Genomic DNA, 18,967 nt, shown 5'->3' with positions numbered 1-18,967 from the left:
GGAACAGCACCCCCTGGCGGCTGATACAAATACTGCACACCCAACCAACTCCCGTCGGCTTCAGCGTCCTCCCTTTGATGAGCATCCTCCTCGGTGTCGGTTTTGAAGAGGTCCTCCCTTAGCTGCTCCCGTGTGTGTCTACATGACAGCCGCTTAGGTTCTCACGTACAGTCAAACAGAAAGGAACAACACCATGGCGAGAAACCGTAAAGACAGAGACAGCTGGGGTGAGTGGTTGATAATTATGAAGATGACTAAATTGGTCCTCTCTAGACGCACATAAAAATGGGTGCGCTATTTAGCCTCATTCATGTAGCCTAGGCTAGGGAAAGTCTCAGCAATGCAGCTGATCAGATGTTTGTGCGTTAATAATGATGAAGCAGTCGTTGCAATTTGCATGCTGTTGTCAGAACAAACCGTTATATCTATTGAATGCTCAACCGTCGCAAAAACGCTGGCCTGGACCAGACACAACCAAGCCCCGTTCAGCTGCTCAACTAATATAAACACAAGCCAAGCATCTATTCTATTCTGTTCTATTCACTCTAGTCTACAGGCCAATGGATCGTCTGTCTGAGCATCCCCGCACCCTTTAGAATGATTATGGCACAGAATAACGAACGACAGCAATTCAAACACAATGCTAGAATTAACCAGTGTTAGCGAGATTTGATTTACAGGCCTAGGCCCTTACCGAAATAACTGTCAAGGCGGTGCCAAAGGGGGTATGGGTGGACCTGAGGCAAACAGATGGCATCATCCTTACCGTTACATTTCACTCCGCTACTGTATGTATGTCTCTGCTTTCTGATTGGTGTTCATCTCATATCTGTTTGATAAACACCAATTGTGCCATACCATTTGGGTCTGTTATCACATAGTAAAAATGAGCTTGCTAATGAACCATCATCGTTAGACATACTAAGAGTCATAGATATAGAAAGAATCCTGCTATATTGTCTATGCTAAAGAGCTGTCAGGCATTCAACGTAATGTAGCCTATTATGATAGCTAGAATGACTGGTTTGGAAGCTACAGAGTGACATAGAATGGTGTTGTTTATTACCAGAGAGAGTTGAGCAGCTATGAGCACTGACCCAGTACATTTACAGAGTAGACCTAGACCATACCCTGCTGATGTCTGAAGCTGCTCTGTAGCAGAAGTCAAGGAGCAGCTAGTCTGGAAGCTGTGTCCCAAATTACACCCTATTCCCTATATAGTGCACTACATTTGACCAGGTAATGCACTACATCATAGGGTGCCATTTGGGATGATGCCTTGATGTGGCGATACCTGTTGTTTTAGGACAGGCATCATTGCTTTGCTTTGGCCTTTGTTAGTGAGAATAAATAAATGCACCAGTCCAGACCTGAGAAACATAGGAGGACAGGACTGTTTACATGATTAACTGTGTTCTGCACTCTGCATTCATTTTAATGCCCCAAAATGGTCTCTTCCTTTCCCTTAGTCAATGTTGTATTTACTGACTCTTGCCATGTTTGTTATTATGTCATCTTTATACAAATAGAGCTTGGAGTGTTGTGGGCGATAAGATATATAGGGATGTAGCTCAGTTGGTAGAGCATGGTGTTTGCAACGCTAGGGTTGTGGGTTCGATTCCCACGGGGGGGGGGCAGTATGAAAAATAAAATAATGTATGCAACTGTAAGTCGCTCTGGATAAGAGCATCTGCTAAATGACTCAAATGTAAATGTAAAATGTAAATATATCCTTTGGTTTTCTCTGAGAGAGATAGTAGGCGTTCTATCTGTCAACTCTTCTCTGTGTTAACAGCCTGCTAACACAAGAGTTTACTTCAAGGGAAGAAAATGATTCAATGTTGTCTATTGCCAACCACACACACGATAAACAGACAGCCACCATATCGTCACTGTGTGCCCCTCTGTCTTTTCCCTGTGAGCAGACTAGCTAGGATTTTGTGGCCTACACAGCCATTAGGTCTCTGGAGACTGTGGAGAGGCAGACAGATTGCAGGCAGACTGAGTCACTGCTTGCCCGGAAAGGAAAGCAAAGCTCTCTCTCTCTCTCTCTCTCTCTCTCTCTCTCTCTCTCTCTCTCTCTCTCTCTTTCTCTCTCTTCTCTCTCTCTCTCTCTCTCTCTCTTCTCTCTCTCTCTCTCTCTCTCTCTCTCTCTCTCTCTCTCTCTCTCTCTCTCTCTCTCTCTCTCTCTCTCTCTCTCTCTCTCTCTCTCTCTCTCTCTCTCTCTCTCTCTCTCTCTCTCTCTCTCTCTCTCTCTCTCTCTCTCTCTCTCTCTCTCTCTCTCTCCTCTCTCTCCTCTCTCTCCTCTCTCTCCCAGTCCCAGTCCCAGCGCACATCCTCTGTTCTGAAGTGAACCAATGCTTAACTTGAATCATTACTGGATTTAACATCTCGCTCAGCTACAGTATGGTGGAGTCCCAAAGAACACCCTATTCCCTACATAGTGCACTACTTTTGACCAGGGCCCAGTCTATATAGGGAATAGGGTGCCATTTGGGACACAGATTATGTGATGAGATGATACTGATCTGTTAACCACCGGGTAGATAGCTGGTTTTACATTTACATGTACATCTTAGTCATTTTAGCAGACGCTCTTATCCAGAGCCACTTACAGTTAGTGAGTGCATACATTTTTCATATGGTATTAACAAGCCTTTAACATTGCCTGTCATTTACTAAAAAGCTATTGAGATATCCATATTTTAATTAAATTCATAGAAACGGTGTATATTTGTCTGTAAACTAGTAAATCATCAATTTTGTGTGCTTTGATGACATCATCCTCTTTGCAGCTTATTCCTCCTCCCTCTGGATATCGGCGTAAAGTCTGTCTCCATTTCCCCTCTAACCCTGAGGAAGGTATTGGGTGCTTAAACGTTGGTTCCCTAATAAATCACTGAGAGTATTATAGTGGGAGGCTACGTCCCAAATGGCACCCCATTCCCTATTTAGTGCACTACTTTTGACCAGTGTCCATAGGGTAGTGCACTATACAGGACCCTTAGATCTCTGGTCAAAAGTACACTATACTATGCACTACATAAGGGGAACCATTTCAGACGCACGTGAAAGCATTATGGGATGTGCAACATTCTTTAATTTGTACTCTTCCTCCCGTGTCACGTCACAGGGTCCTTCACAGACAAAGCCACCTACGACTGGAGCTCAGAGGAGGAGGAGCCTGATGGAAGTGCGCGGCCCATCCAGGTGCTTGTTGTCAAGGACGACCACACCTTTGAGCTGGACGAGGCGGCGCTGAGCCGGATCCTATTGGCCGAAGAGGTCCACAACAGGGAGGTGGTGGCCATATCTGTGGCCGGGGCGTTCCGCAAGGGAAAGTCCTTCCTCATGGACTTCATGCTGCGCTACATGTACAGCCAGGTGAGTTCAAAGGTCATGCTTGTGTAACCGATGGGGGATTGGTAACCTCACTCCTCAGCTTGAAATTTCTCCATCCACGCTGCGGAAATGCTAGCTTTTTTGGTGGCGCAGTTGGCTAAGATGTTAGGGAGGTCACTTGTGTTTGTGAGACAGAGGTCCAGAGATCCAGTCTCTGTGTGAGCTGGTGAGGAAGGAAGCGATACTGTTAAGTGACGCCTGTCACTCTTGGCTTTGTGTTCATATCTCTTGACCCGGCTACGACCCATCCCTCAGCATGTAAGAGACCATCTGTAATTAAACTTTGCATCAGTGTGCTGCATTGGGCATAATGTGATGATTGAGGTTATGATGTGTGTTACTGTTTTAAGGTTTTGTGACTAATAATAGCCAATAATTGGTCCAAGAAGCATTGATCTGTGTTGTATTTCTCTCTGTATCTAATCTATATCCCCAGGCGTCTGAGGAGTGGCTGGGGGAGGCAGAGGAGCCTCTGACAGGATTCTCCTGGAGGGGTGGATCTGAGAGGGAGACCACAGGCATTCAGATCTGGAGCGAAGTCTTTCTGGTGGACAAGCCAGATGGACGCAAGGTACCAGATCCTCACCTTTGACCTGTATTCACGGGACTGCGTCTCAAACGGCACCCTATTCCCTACATACAGTGCCTTCGGAAAGTATTCAGACCCCTTGACTTTTTCCACACTTTGTTACGTTACAGCCTTATTCTAAAATTGATGAAATAAATAAAAATCCTCAGCAATCTGCACACATTACCCCATAATAACAAAACGAAAATAGGTTTTTAGACATTTTTGCAAATGTATTAAAAATGAAGAAATTAAAAATCACATTTACATAAGTACTCAGACCCTTTGCGATGAGACTCGAAATTGAGCTCAGGTGCATCTCGTTTCCATTGACCATCCTTGAGATGTTTCTACAACTTCATTGGAGTCCACTTGTGGTAGATTTAATTGATTGGACATGATTTGGAAAGGCACACACCTGTCTATATAAAGGTCCCACAGTTGACAGTGCATGTCAGAGCAAAAACCAAGCCATGAGGTTGAAGGAATTGTCCATAGAGCTCAGAGACAGGATTGTGTTGAGTCACAGATCTGGGGAAGGGTACCAAAACATTTCTGCAGCATTGAAATTCCCCAAGAACACAGTGGCCTCCATCATTCTTAAATGGAAGAAGTTTGGAACCACCAAGACTCTTCCTAGAGCTGGCCGCCCGGCCAAACTGAGCAATCAGGGAATAAGGGCCTTGGTCAGGGAGGTGACCAAGAACCCGATGGTCACTCTGACAGAGCTCCAGAGTTCCTCTGTGGAGATGGGAGAACCTTCCAGAAGGACAACCATCTCTGCAGCACTCCACCAATCAGGCTTTTATGGTAGAGTGGCCAGACGGAAGACACTCCTCAGTAAAAGGCACATGACAGCCCACTTGGAGTTTGCCAAAAGGCACCTAAAGACTCTCAGACCATGAGAAACAAGATTCTCTGGTCTGATGAAACCAAGATTCAACTCTTTGGCCTGAATGTCAAGCGTCACGTCTGGAGGAAACCTGGCACCATCCCTACGGTGAAGCATGGTGGTGGCAGCATCATGCTGTGGGGATGTTTTTCAGCGGTAGGGACTGGGAGACTCGTCAGGATCGAGGCAAAGATGAACGGAGCAAAGTACAGAAAGATCCTTGATGAAAACCTGCTCCAGAGCGCTCAGGACCTCAGACTGGGGCGAAGGTTCACCTTGAACTGTGGTCCTCTGTAGCTCAGCTGGTAGAGCACGGCGCTTGTAACGCCAAGGTAGTGGGTTCGATCCCCGGGACCACCCATACACAAAAATGTATGCACGCATGACTGTAAGTCGCTTTGGATAAAAGCGTCTGCTAAATGGCATATTATTATTTATTATTATTGAACAGGACAACGACCCTAAGCACACAGCCAAGACAACGCAGGAGTGGCTTTGGGACAAGTCTATGAATGTCCTTGAGTGGCCCAGCCAGAGCCCGGACTTGAACCCGATCAAACATCTCTGTGCAGCGACGCTCCCCATCCAACCTGACAGAGCTTGAGAGGATCTGCAGAGAAGAACGGGAGAAACTCCCCAAATACAGGTGTGCCAAGCTTGTAGCATCATTCCCAAGAAGACTTGAGGCTGTAATTGCTGCCAAAGTACTGAGTAAAGGGTTTGAATACTTATGTAAATGTAATATTTCCGTTTTTTATTTATTTTTATAAAATAGCAAATATATATATATTTTTTAAAACTGTTTTTGCATTGTCATTATGGGGTATTGTGTGTAGATTGATGAGGGGGAAAAAACAATTTAATTAATTTTAGAATAAGGCTGTAACGTATCAAAATGTGGAAAAAGTCAAGGGGTCTGTATACTTTCCGAAGGCACTGTAGTGCACTACTTTTGACCAGAGCCCTATGGGTAGATTCTGTATGCCGACCTCAGTTAGAGGCCCAATCTATGATATCTACAGACGTTTTCGATCATCGTAGTCAGGGATGGGCCCGCTCAGTGGAACTCAGTGGGGGTCTCCACTTACTGTTGAGAGTTAGAATAGTAGAATACAGAAGATGGGGTATTTTTTTAATGGGGTTGTGCATCAGCAGTTCTTCTCTTGTTGTCAGTCACTGATCGTCACTTAATTAGCTCATGTCAGCTACATTTTTTTGATTGGTAAGTTAGTCTAGCGGCCAGCTATCCTAAACCTGTAGTAATCATGCAAATATTTCTCTCCGCCCCATTGCAAAATGTGTAGAATTGCAGAAAGCTTGGTCTAAAACTGCAACATTTTCTCTACGCCCCATGGCAAAATGTGTAGAATTGCAGGAAATGAACTGTAAATCTTCAGTTTTGTCTCTCCTGTTAAACTGTAATAGCATTAACACTGATGAATGAAGAGTTATGCTCTCCTGTCTCGTCCCTCAGGTGGCAGTTCTACTGATGGATACTCAGGGAACGTTTGACAGCCAGTCAACGTTGAGGGATTCAGCCACTGTGTTTGCACTAAGCACTATGATCAGCTCCATGCAGGTACAGTACAGTGGCTTTGGCCCTAACGACCCGGCTGTCTTAACAGGTACAGTGGCTTTGGCCCTAACGACCCCGCTGTCTTAACAGGTACAGTGGTTTTGGCCCTAACGACCCCGCTGTCTTAACAGGTACAGTGGCTTTGGCCCTAACGACCCCGCTGTCTTAACAGGTACAGTGACTTTGGCCCTAACGACCCCGCTGTCTTAACAGGTACAGTGGTTTTGGCCCTAACGACCCCGCTGTCTTAACAGGTACAGTGACTTTGGCCCTAACGACCCCACTGTCTTAACAGGTACAGTGGTTTTGGCCCTAACGACCCCGCTGTCTTAACAGGTACAGTGACTTTGGCCCTAACGACCCCGCTGTCTTAACAGGTACAGTGGTTTTGGCCCTAACGACCCCGCTGTCTTAACAGGTACAGTGACTTTGGCCCTAACGACCCCGCTGTCTTAACAGGTACAGTGGTTTTGGCCCTAACGACCCCGCTGTCTTAACAGGTACAGTGGCTTTGGCCCTAACGACCCCGCTGTCTTAACAGGTACAGTGGCTTTGGCCCTAACGACCCCGCTGTCTTAACAGGTACAGTGGTTTTGGCCCTAACGACCCCGCTGTCTTAACAGGTACAGTGGTTTTGGCCCTAACGACCCCACTGTCTTAACAGATACAGTGGCTTTGGCCCTAACGACCCGGCTGTCTTAACAGGTACAGTGGTTTTGGCCCTAACGACCCCGCTGTCTTAACAGGTACAGTGACTTTGGCCCTAACGACCCCACTGTCTTAACAGGTACAGTGGTTTTGGCCCTACCCGACCCCGCTGTCTTAACAGGTACAGTGACTTTGGCCCTAACGACCCCGCTGTCTTAACAGGTACAGTGGTTTTGGCCCTAACGACCCCGCTGTCTTAACAGGTACAGTGACTTTGGCCCTAACGACCCCGCTGTCTTAACAGGTACAGTGGTTTTGGCCCTAACGACCCCGCTGTCTTAACAGGTACAGTGGCTTTGGCCCTAACGACCCCGCTGTCTTAACAGGTACAGTGGTTTTGGCCCTAACGACCCCGCTGTCTTAACAGGTACAGTGGTTTTGGCCCTAACGACCCCACTGTCTTTGAACATAAATAATGACATTGCTTGGAGACCTTGACAATGGTAGACCTTCTGTGCCAAAACATGTTGGAGTAGAAACGTTTTCTTGTTTCGCAGGTGTACAACATCTCCCAGAATGTGCAGGAGGATGATCTTCAACACTTGCAGGTAAGTAGACGGATTGATTACATCACCTACAGTATGACTGAGGTCTTTCACTGTGGAGACACTCAGATAGATGATGACTGTTTCTCTAAACATGATAAACAAATGCACTCTACTTTAAACTCCTGACCAATATAGAATATTTATTTCTTGTCCTGTCTCTTCGTGGCGTTTGTAGCTCTTCACTGAGTATGGCAGACTAGCCATGGAGGAGACGTTCCTTAAACCATTCCAGGTAGGACACGCTCCCCTTTCTGTTATTGAGTTTCAGGCTGACCACCGCACTGACGTTCGTGAAACAGAATGTGAGCTCGCGAGAGCAGGCTGGTTTAACGAGGCTGATTCAGTTCACCGGAAGGCTGGTTTAACGAGGCTGATTCAGTTCACCGGAAGACTGGTTTAACGAGGCTGATTCAGTTTACCAGAAGGCTGGTTTAACTCAGGCTGGTTTAACAAGGCTGATCCAGTTTACCAGAATGCTGGATTAATGAGGTTGATTCAGTTTACCATAATGCTGGTTTAATGAGGTTGATTCAGTTTACCAGAAGGCTGGTTTAACAGTTATCAGTTCCGATGCTGGTTTAACGAGGCTGATTCAGTTTACCAGAAGGCTGGTTTAACTCAGGCTGGTTTAACAAGGCTGATTCAGTTTACCAGAATGCTGGTTTAATGAGGTTGATTCAGTTTACCAGAATGCTGGTTTAATGAGGTTGATTCAGTTTACCAGAAGGCTGGTTTAATGAGGTTGATTCAGTTTACCAGAATGCTGGTTTAATGATGTTGATTCAGTTTACCAGAATGCTATTTAATGAGGTTGATTCAATTTACCAGAATGCTGTTTAATGAGGTTGATTCAGTTTACCAGAATGCTGGTTTAATGAGGTTGATTCAGTTTACCAGAATGCTGGTTTAATGAGGCTGATTCAGTTTACCAGAAGACTGGTTTAACTCAAGCTGGTTTAACGAGGCTGATTCAGTTTACCAGAAGACTGGTTTAACTCAAGCTGGTTTAATGAGGCTGATTCAGTTTACCAGAAGGCTGGTTTAATGAGGCTGATTCAGTTTACCAGAAGACTGGTTTAACTCAAGCTGGTTTAACGAGGCTGATTCAGTTTACCAGAAGACTGGTTTAACTCAGACTGGTTTAACGAGGCTGATTCAGTTTACCAGAAGACTGGTTTGACTCAGACTGGTTTAACGAGGCTGATTCAGTTTACCAGAAGGCTGGTTTAACTCAAGCTGGTTTAACGAGGCTGATTCAGTTTACCAGAAGACTGGTTTAATGAGGCTGATTCAGTTTACCAGAAGACTGGTTTAACTCAAGCTAGTTTAACGAGGCTGATTCAGTTTACCAGAAGGCTGGTTTAACTCAAGCTGGTTTAACGAGGCTGATTCAGTTTACCAGAAGGCTGGTTTAACTCAGACTGGTTTAACGAGGCTGATTCACCAGAGCAGGAACTATTTAGGTCCTATTTACTTTGGTAGTTTCTTGCTGTTAGAGACTTTCCTTGCTAATGCTTTGCCACTGCACCGTAACTTAGTGAACCCATGTCTGTATTGTTCCAGTCCATGATATTCCTGGTCCGGGACTGGAGTTTTCCCTACGAGTTTGGCTATGGACAGGAAGGAGGCATGAAGTTCCTGGAGAAGAGACTCAAGGTCAGAGGTCACAGATGAACAATGATTATAATGGTTCATATAAAGATGACAACAACAAGAAGAGTTATATTAACACAGTGTCGTTAATTGAAACAAAAAGGCTGCTATTTATGCGACATGATCATGTTAGATATAATAATAATAATAATAATAATACTAATATAAGAAGACACTTTAATCCAAACAAACATACAGATCCCTGTAATCCCCTGCGGGAATTGAACCCATGACCTTGGCATTGGTAGCAGTACCCTGTTACCAACTGAGCGTGTGTCTGTGGTTCTGTGTTCTAGATCTCAGAGAACCAGCATGAGGAGCTGCAGAACGTTCGTAAACACATCCACTCCTGCTTCACCAATATCTCCTGCTTCCTGATGCCCCACCCCGGACTCAAAGTGGCCACCAACCCCAACTTCGACGGCAGACTCAAAGGTACAATACATATTTTGGCATCTTGGTGGTCTTAAAACAAATAATAATAATAATAATAAGCCATTTAGCAGACGCTTTTATCCAAAGCGACTTACAGACACACCTTGGGATGACAACAGACTAATCCCATTGATGAATTTAAAGCACACTCAAGTAAGATGTTCCTTTGATGAAATTTCATATGAATTCTGAAATTTTCACAGCATGACAAGAAGTGTGTTTTTGTATAGCCCTTCTTCAGCTAATGTTGCCTCTCCCTGACCTGTGTGCAGAGGGTCGCTGGTTCACGCCCAGCTCGAGGCAGGACCGGTTACATAACTACCCTACCATTCTCCTAATCTCACTTCTCCCTGACCTGTGTTTAGAGATCGACCGCGAGTTCATCAACAACCTGCAGATCCTGGTCCCGTGGCTGCTGAGTCCCAAGAACCTGGATGTCAAGGAGATCAACGGCAGCAACATCACCTGCAGAGGCCTGCTGGAGTACTTCAAGGTCTGAGCCTTAGATTTTAGCCTGGTTTTCAGATCTGTTTGTGCTGTCTTGCCAAGTCCTATTGTTGTTGTCAGGAGTTAACAAGACAGCACAAACAGATCTGGCACCAGGCTACTTGAATTTGGTATGGTTAAACAATGTGCATCGAGGTACCAGTTTCAGTGTAGTGAATGCTTCAACCACCCAGTGAAAATAATGATATTGAAATGTTGTTAAGTAATGTTGGTGTTTGTAGATGACGATTCCCCCCTCCCTCCCCCCCTCCCCACCCAGGCATACATCAAAATCTACCAGGGGGAGGAGCTGCCACACCCAAAATCCATGTTGCAGGTACACAGTGTCTTGTGTTTATCTTTCTGCCGTCATTATAATGCATCACCTGATGAATATAACATGTGATGTGTGTTGTTCCTCAGGCCACAGCAGAGGCCAACAACCTTGCGGCGGTGGCAGCAGCCAGGGACCTGTATAACAAGAAGATGGAGCAGGTGACAAAAGACAGAGCTGTGTTCTGTTACGGACCTATCCGGGCTTATCTCCAATTCTAATGCCTTCCTGAGACCTACTGTTGTGTCCCCCTGTACTGTAGTCATTCTCCTGAAGAGTGAATGCTCAATTTCACCCCCCCCTCCTCCTCCTCCTCCTCCTCTTTCTCCTCCCCCTCTCCCCCCTCCATTCCTCCCCCCCTCTCTCCCCAGGTGTGTGGTGGGGACCGGCCCTTCCTGGCCCCAGCAGAGCTCCAGGCCAGACACAGTGACATCAGAGAGGAAGCCCTCCAGGTGTTCCGGGGGGTCAAGAAGATGGGAGGGGAGGAGTTCAGCCGACGCTACCTGCTACAGCTGGAGGGAGAGGTATGTCACAGGTGGGATCTGAACCCCCTGTCTCTCGCTCGGGAAACCAACCGTGTTTCTTAACCATTAGCCCAATAAATTGGAAGTTGGGTGCTACCTGCGAGTCCAACTCACCTCCGATATAGTCACCCACCCTTTTTTTGCGGCATGTAATGACAACAACCTATCGGAATACATACAGTGCCTATTTAATGTCTACACACCCCCTTTAACTTTTTTTCATATTTTGTTGTCGGTGCCTCAGTTTCATGCATTTATATAAGGATTTTCCTCACTTATCTACACACCATACTCTACACTTTAAAGGGGATTTTTGTTTTAATTGTGAAAAATTATATTTAAAATACAAAACTGAAATATCATAGTTGGAAAGGTCTGAGTTAATACTTGGTGGAAGCACCGTTGGCAGTAATTACAGCTGTGAGTCTGTTGGGATAGGTCTCCACCCCCCTCTGAGTTAATACTTGGTGGAAGCACCGTTGGCAGTAATTACATGCTGAAAGGTGAACTTCCATCCCAGTTTCAGCTTTCTTGCAGAGGGCAGCAGCTTTTCCTCAAGGACTTTTCTGTACATTGCTCCATTAATTTTCTGTTCTATCCTGATCAGGAAACTTCTCCATAACGTTGTGCTGCCACCACCATGCTTCACAGTAGGGACGGTGATGTGCCATGTTGGGTTCGTGCCAAACGTAACGCTTTGCATTTAGGCCAAAAAGTTCCGTTTATGTTTCATCACACCACAAATGGCCAAAGAATCTCCTGAGTATTTCTTTGCATCCCTCAAACAGGATTCCAGGTGGGCTTCCTTCTGGCCACGCTACTTTACATGGCACATTTATGGAGTGCTTGGGACATTGTTGTCACATGCACACTTTGACCAGTCTTGGTCAATAAAAGCCTGTAGCTCTTTCAAAGTTGCCATTGGATTCTTGGTAGCCTCTCTGATCAGTCTCCTATATAAATACAATTAAATAAATTAAATAAAGACTACATATGTCGAGTCAATCGCGAAATTACCTTTAAATTAGAATTCTGCTGTAGTGCTCAAATGGACCCCCCCTCCTAAAATACATTTGTCTGGCCCCCCCCTAGAGTAGCACTGTGGCAAATGGAACCGATCCCCAATAACCAACCCTGTTCCAGGTGGATGAGGTGTTCGTCCAGTACATCAAGCACAACGACTCCAAGAACATCTTCCACGCCGCACGCACCCCGGCCACGCTGTTCGTGGTCATCTTCATCATGTACGTGGCGGCGGGGATCACGGGCTTCGTGGGGGTGGACATCATCGCCAGCGTGTGTAATATGATTCTGGGGCTGACGCTGATCACCCTGTGTACCTGGGCCTACATCCGCTACTCTGGGGAGTACCGAGAGCTGGGCCAGGTCATCGACCAGGTGGCTGGAGCACTCTGGGACCAGGTAGGTGCTGTGTCCCAAATAGCACCTTATGCCAGGGCTACGGTGTCCATTTTAGGACATCCTCAGCCTCATACCTCACCCATCATTGAGTCAAATCTCACTCCTTCTTGAGGGGATTGACTCAAAGAAGGAAACGGAATGACTCAAGGAGGGGTGAGGTTTGAGGCTGAGGATGTCCTGAAATGGACACCGTACATGCGCTCTATTAAAATGTGTGTTATCATATAGATGTGTGTACCATAAAGTGATTAAAGGTTTTAGGACTCCTAAACCACAGGGATCCTCACAGTTTTAACTAGTATATAAATACGTTATAGAGCATCTAAACCACTAGGTGGCGACATACAACACATTTTACTGTGTTGAACAATCTGGAAATAATCACAACGTGTACGTCTTTAGAGTTTGAGCTGAAGGAAACATTTCAAACATGTAAATATTCATATTACATTTGATTTATTTTATTATTTGTCTAAGACTGTGTTTGTTTTTGTTTTTCTCTTTGTTTTGCAACAGGGAAGCACAAATGAGGTGAGTGGGGAGTTGTGTTCTCAGTCAGTCAGTGTAGTCCATAGAGATAGAAAGAGGACTCCAGATGGATATTACCAGTTTTTTCCCATAATAGCACAGATACAAAGATAAGTCCTCTTTCTTCTCCATCTCTATGGTGTACTGTATGTTTCAATACATTTACATTTACATTTTTAGTCATTTAGCAGACGCTCTTATCCAGAGCGACTTACATGAGCAATTAGGGTTAAGTGCCTTGCTTAAGGGCACATCGACAGATTTTTCACCTAAATACTTCTGTCTATCTTGAGCATTCCAATATTGGTTAGTCTGAAATGTACCCTCTTCCTCTCCTGTTGTTCACAGGTTCTGTATAAGGCTAAATGTTTCCTAGGAAGTACTGTTTCCTGTACAGAGCCATATTGCACACATTTGGAACCAACGATCTTGAGCATTCCGACATTTCTTTTTTTTAAATGACCCCCCTCTTCTTGGCCAGATAGTTACGATCCCTCTTTCCTCTCCTCTCCTCTCCTCTCCTTTCCTCTCCTCTCCTTTCTCCAGGCGTTGTATAAGCTGTATAACGCTGCAGCCAATCACGGGCATCTGTACCACCACGCGTTCTCTGGTCCCCAGGCCCCCGGAGAGGAGGGGGAGGCCCCCGAGAAACCCACCAGGAAGAGGAACTGACTGGCTGACCTGATTTGGCTAGAGCACAGCAGGGACTGCTGGGTACCTCTTAAGTAGCATGATGGACAGAGAGGGGGGGGGAGGCGGGGGAAGCAGGGAGGAGGCATCCTCACACCGCAGGGCACTCTTTTACTATGGTATTGGCTAGGACCGGTCCAGCGATGGGTTCACTATTTTAAATCTAAATGTGGACAATGTAAACGTCCCAGAGGCAGTGGCACAATCTCCCTTTGAACTGGGGTGCTGCCCCGTCAACAAATGGGAATTTCACTTATCATTGTCCTTCACTTGGAGGACATAAGTGCAGTAGAGTTACTTATAGTTTACGGCTGATTTTTATTGTCTTACGTCAGATAGCGTGACGGATGGCCGGCTGCACTGGTAGTTGGCAACGCGGTCCCGTTGGAAGAACGACGCCATCTGTCGGAAGACAATGCTGCTGATTTCACGAATAGGAGTTTACCTGATTATGCCATTTGAGGAGTGGTTTAAATGAAGTTGACCTCTGACCTGTAGCTGACTGGTGGTCCATGTATATTGATTGTCATGTTTGATAAAGTTTAGTGCTTTTTCTCGTAAGAAAAGTATAATACCATGTTTGAAAACCAATGGATGCGTCCCAAATGGAACACTATTCCAGGGAATTATGGGATCATTTTGGTCGCTGCCAGCGTCTTTGCTTAAAATATACATGTTTTCATCAGCATGGTAAATCGTTCAGTGTCTACCATTTTAGTCTTGAGTCTGGTATATTTGTTAACATTTTGACATGTTTAGGGCTTGTACTTGTCCTGGCACTTTAAAGGAAAACTATATTTTGGTATTTGTTTCATTGGTACATTGTTGACATAGTCCAATGTTTTGCTTATCAGCAGTCAAGTTTTCAAGATATGTAACTTTCAAAATACAGAAATCATCCCCACCGTATGATGCATTTTGCATCATCATATGATGAAAAATTGCATCATACGGTGGGGATGATTTCTGATTTCATCATACGGTGGGGATGATTTCTGATTTCATCATACGGTGGGGATGATTTCTGACTTCATCATACGGGGGATGATGTAGTTTGTTTCTTTGTTTTTGAATATATAGGTACTGTGTGCCAGTATCGTGCAACTACAGTTTCATGCAGCACTCTGTCTTCCTCCCTTAGTCTGTGGCTGCCACTAAGTTTACACGATGTCAGAGCGTCATACTGTGCACACAGAATTAATTAAATATAATAAAATATAGCTTATTGTATCTCTATGGTCACAAATTTAGACTGGAACAGAATTCACTGGCGGGAACGAGATAGTTACATTACATGTAGTGGAACTACTCCCCCCAACACAGAGAGTTAGTTATGGGACAGTTTACTAGACATGGACCAGAGTGTAGTTTGTGATGGGACCGAAGCACCTTCAACTAATAGAGGTAGAGAATTATTCTAAACAGTTCAAAAGTTCACACTATCTATTATATGTATCACTTCATACTGGTCTGCTTCCTGCTCAGTTTGTTAAATAAATGCACTTCAAAACAGAAATGATGATCCTTTGAACTGGCGTGGCCTTTTGTGGGTGAGGGCTGGCTGGGGAAAATAGATGTTAGTCCATTGGACAGAAGAGGAAAGAGTGAGACCATTTGTTGTTGGTACACATTGAACGTTCTAGCAAAGCACTGGAACATTCAGAATCAGTTCTAGAATGAGTTCTAGAACAACTGTGCTGGTCATTAATCTAGGAAGGCTGGTTATGAAATATCTTCATAGATCCCCCCCCACCCCCTCTTACTAACCTGGTTTGTGCGGTCTTGCCAACTCCTGTGGTCCTTGTCACGCAACTGTGAACCATAGTAGTTGGCATGACAGCACAAACAGATCTGGGAGCAGGCTATGGTTGGGAAAGATCTTCATATATCTCTCCTCTGTACTTATTTAGGCTATTTGTCTGGACCACTGCATGCTAAAGAAAAAGGGGTATACTACAAAGCAGGATCAATAATAATAATAATAATAATAATAATATGCCATTTAGCAGATGCTTTTATCCAATTTTTACGTATGGGTGGTCCCGGGGATCGAACCCACTACCTTGGCGTTACAAGCGCCGTGCTCTACCAGCTGAGCTACAGAGGACCACAATGAGTTAGCCAGCTAACTTTGATAAACCAGAAATAGCTGTTGATTTTCTGATTCATTAAAAGAGATTCTCCAGTACTTTTGTATACTTTATAGCCAGTAGTTCTGAAAGTAGTGAAAATTGAATACTATGTCACATACATACACACCACGTCATTGCCCTCTCTCTCTCTCGCTGCGTCCACTGAGCCGTCGGGCCGCCCCTGCATCCTCATTGGATAACTCTGGGCAGGCCTCTTGCTAGCTGTCACTCAAATGCGAGGGGCTCATTGGCTAGAACTCTTAATTGCTATGGGGCTGGCCCAAGTGGGGGGGGGGGAAGTGTAGGGAAAATGTCACGGCACAGCTTCAAGAAAAGTTGCTTTCAAACTAGGGATTTTGTGGCTAATTCAGCTAAGACAGTAATTCTGCATGTATACATATACTTTTTTTTATTTTTTGGGAGGGGGGGGGTCATTTAGCAGACGCTCTTATCCAGAGCGACTTACATGAGCAATTAGGGTTAAGTGCCTTGCTCAAGATCAGTTTTTAATGAAATGGGAGAAAATCTCTGTTGTCTGATCTTCAATATCTAAAGGAGAACGTCACGTGTCCTGCACGTCTGGGTCGTGTTCATTAGGAACCAAACGGAAGAAAACCGATTGAAACAGGGACTGGGAGGCTACACTCTAAATATGAAACGCTCATTTTTGCTTTTCATTGCAAAACGTTTTACTACGGTGTTCCCTACTTAACACCCCGGTATTGACTTGTTAAAAAACAAACCGACATTGGTCAGGTTTAGTACGTTTCTGCCAGAATGGTGTTACAAACAAATATGAAACCAGAATCTAAAGATCTCAAAACTAATTTAAATAATTTATTGATAGTTGCTTTTTCAAAAGACAATAGTTACAATTACAGATGAATGAAATAAAATGAATGTACATAAGAGGATTGTGTATTACTTGGAGTGCATAGTTTGGGGTTTAGAATGAAAAACAGGCATCCATTGGAGGAAAAAGTAGTGACTAGCTGTTTAGTCCTGCCCTCCTTTACAGGCTTGAGAAAATAGTTGTTTTCGCAGCAGACTATTAATTTTGTCCTGCATCTGCACTCCATGAGGTTAAGGATCAACTGTATGATGATGACATTCTGAACAGATGGGTTGTAGCTAGCAGTATGATGACATTCTGAACAGATGGGTTGTAGCTAGCTGTATGATGACATCATTCTGAACAGATGGGTTGTAGCTAGCAGTATGATGACATCATTCTGAACAGATGGGTTGTAGCTAGCAGTATGATGACATCATTCTGAACAGATGGGTTGTAGCTAGCAGTATGATGACATCATTCTGAACAGATGGGTTGTAGCTAGCAGTATGATGACATCATTCTGAACAGATGGGTTGTAGCTAGCAGTATGATGACATCATTCTGAACAGATGGGTTGTAGCTAGCAGTATGATGACATTCTGAACAGATGGGTTGTAGCTAGCAGTATGATATTGACATTCTGAACAGATGGGTTGTAGCTAGCAGTATGATGACATCATTCTGAACAGATGGGTTGTAGCTAGCAGTATGATGACATCATTCTGAACAGATGGGTTGTAACTAGCAGTATGATGACATCATTCTGAACAGATGGGTTGTAGCTAGCTGTATGATGACATCATTCTGAACAGATGGGTTGTAGCTAGCAGTATGATGACATCATTCTGAACAGATGGGTTGTAGCTAGCAGTATGATGACATCATTCTGAACAGATGGGTTGTAGCTAGCAGTATGATGACATCATTCTGAACAGATGGGTTGTAGCTAGCAGTATGATATTGACATTCTGAACAGATGGGTTGTAGCTAGCAGTATGATGACATCATTCTGAACAGATGGGTTGTAGCTAGCAGTATGATGACATCATTCTGAACAGATGGGTTGTAACTAGCAGTATGATGACATTCTGAACAGATGGGTTGTAGCTAGCTGTATGATGACATCATTCTGAACAGATGGGTTGTAGTTAGCAGTATGACATCATTCTGAACAGATGGGTTGTAGTTAGCAGTATGATGACATTCTGAACAGATGGGTTGTAGCTAGCAGTATGATGACATCATTCTGAACAGATGGGTTGTAGCTAGCGGTTCTTGCAGAGCTTAGTAGCTGTGGTCTTGCCCAGAACAGAACTAAGAGACAATGTCACTATCACTCCATTTCAACATAAGGCATTACAAAAGCCACATCCAGAAAATAACCAGTTATCAGAGGCTGTGTCCCAAATAGCACCCTATTCCCTACATAGTGCACTACGTTTGACCAGAGCCCACAGTCAAGAGTAGTGCGCTATATAGGGAGCCATTTGGGACGTACGCAGAGTACATTCGCATACAGAAGAGCAACAGGAAACGCACTTCAGTTGTTTGTTTTGGCAAAGCTAAGGCATCTTGGGACATCTGAACCATTCGTGTTATATAGGCTAGTGTCCCAAATAGCATCCTATCCCCTGTAATCAGTGTTTCCCAAACCCTGGTCCTCCATCACCCTGGACAAGCACACCTCACTCAACTCATTGAGGGCTTGATGATTAGTTGACTAGTTGAAATCAGGTGTTACAATAAAAATGTGTACTGTTGGAGGTGATGGAGGACCGGGGTTGGGAAACACCGCCCTTAATAGTACACTACTTTTGACCAGGGCTCATGGTGTCACTTGGGTGGACGACAGATGTTTCCAGAAGCTTATGTATCTTTATTTACACGTCATATTATAATAAGGATATTGTGATTAATTAATTATTCATGATGCACAGAGCCAAGTCCCTGAAATGCGATGCTGTAGTGTATCCTACTATAAAGACCTGATCCATATCAAAACTTCGACTCTTGTGCGAGACAAATGACACGTTCTGGAGGATTGTCTTATAAAGTACTGATGACAATAACAACACATCACACTTGTTGTTGAAAAGTTAAATAATATCCTTTCAGTTTTAGGGGCGGGCTACAAATACAACGATCACAAAAACACTTTATGAAGCAGAATTAAATGTGGAAACGGGGGTTTCATAAAGTGATGCAGCTGATCCTTCTCTCCCTAAGTGGAAAAA

At 44.5% G+C, this 18,967-nt stretch overlaps 1 protein-coding gene across 1 annotated transcript; it reads left to right on the top strand.

The window, feature by feature from the left end:
• Nucleotides 1–72: 72 nt before the first annotated feature.
• On the top strand, nt 73–14,630 carry LOC121544583 (atlastin-1-like). Its single transcript, XM_041854543.2, has 15 exons — nt 73–227; nt 3,134–3,384; nt 3,839–3,973; nt 6,337–6,441; nt 7,644–7,694; nt 7,870–7,926; nt 9,258–9,350; nt 9,644–9,782; nt 10,148–10,275; nt 10,549–10,605; nt 10,692–10,763; nt 10,974–11,126; nt 12,270–12,548; nt 13,065–13,079; nt 13,623–14,630. Exons 1-15 carry the CDS (start codon nt 194–196, stop codon nt 13,746–13,748), a joined length of 1,695 nt encoding a protein of 564 aa, XP_041710477.1. The 5' UTR covers nt 73–193; the 3' UTR covers nt 13,749–14,630.
• Nucleotides 14,631–18,967: the final 4,337 nt, after the last annotated feature.

Source organism: Coregonus clupeaformis, chromosome 29 (genome assembly GCF_020615455.1).
Source record: "Coregonus clupeaformis isolate EN_2021a chromosome 29, ASM2061545v1, whole genome shotgun sequence".
In the NCBI taxonomy this organism is placed as follows: Eukaryota; Metazoa; Chordata; class Actinopteri; order Salmoniformes; family Salmonidae; genus Coregonus; species Coregonus clupeaformis.
The sequence above is the reverse complement of the archived record's forward strand: the minus strand, read 5'-3'. Positions and strand labels throughout refer to the sequence as shown.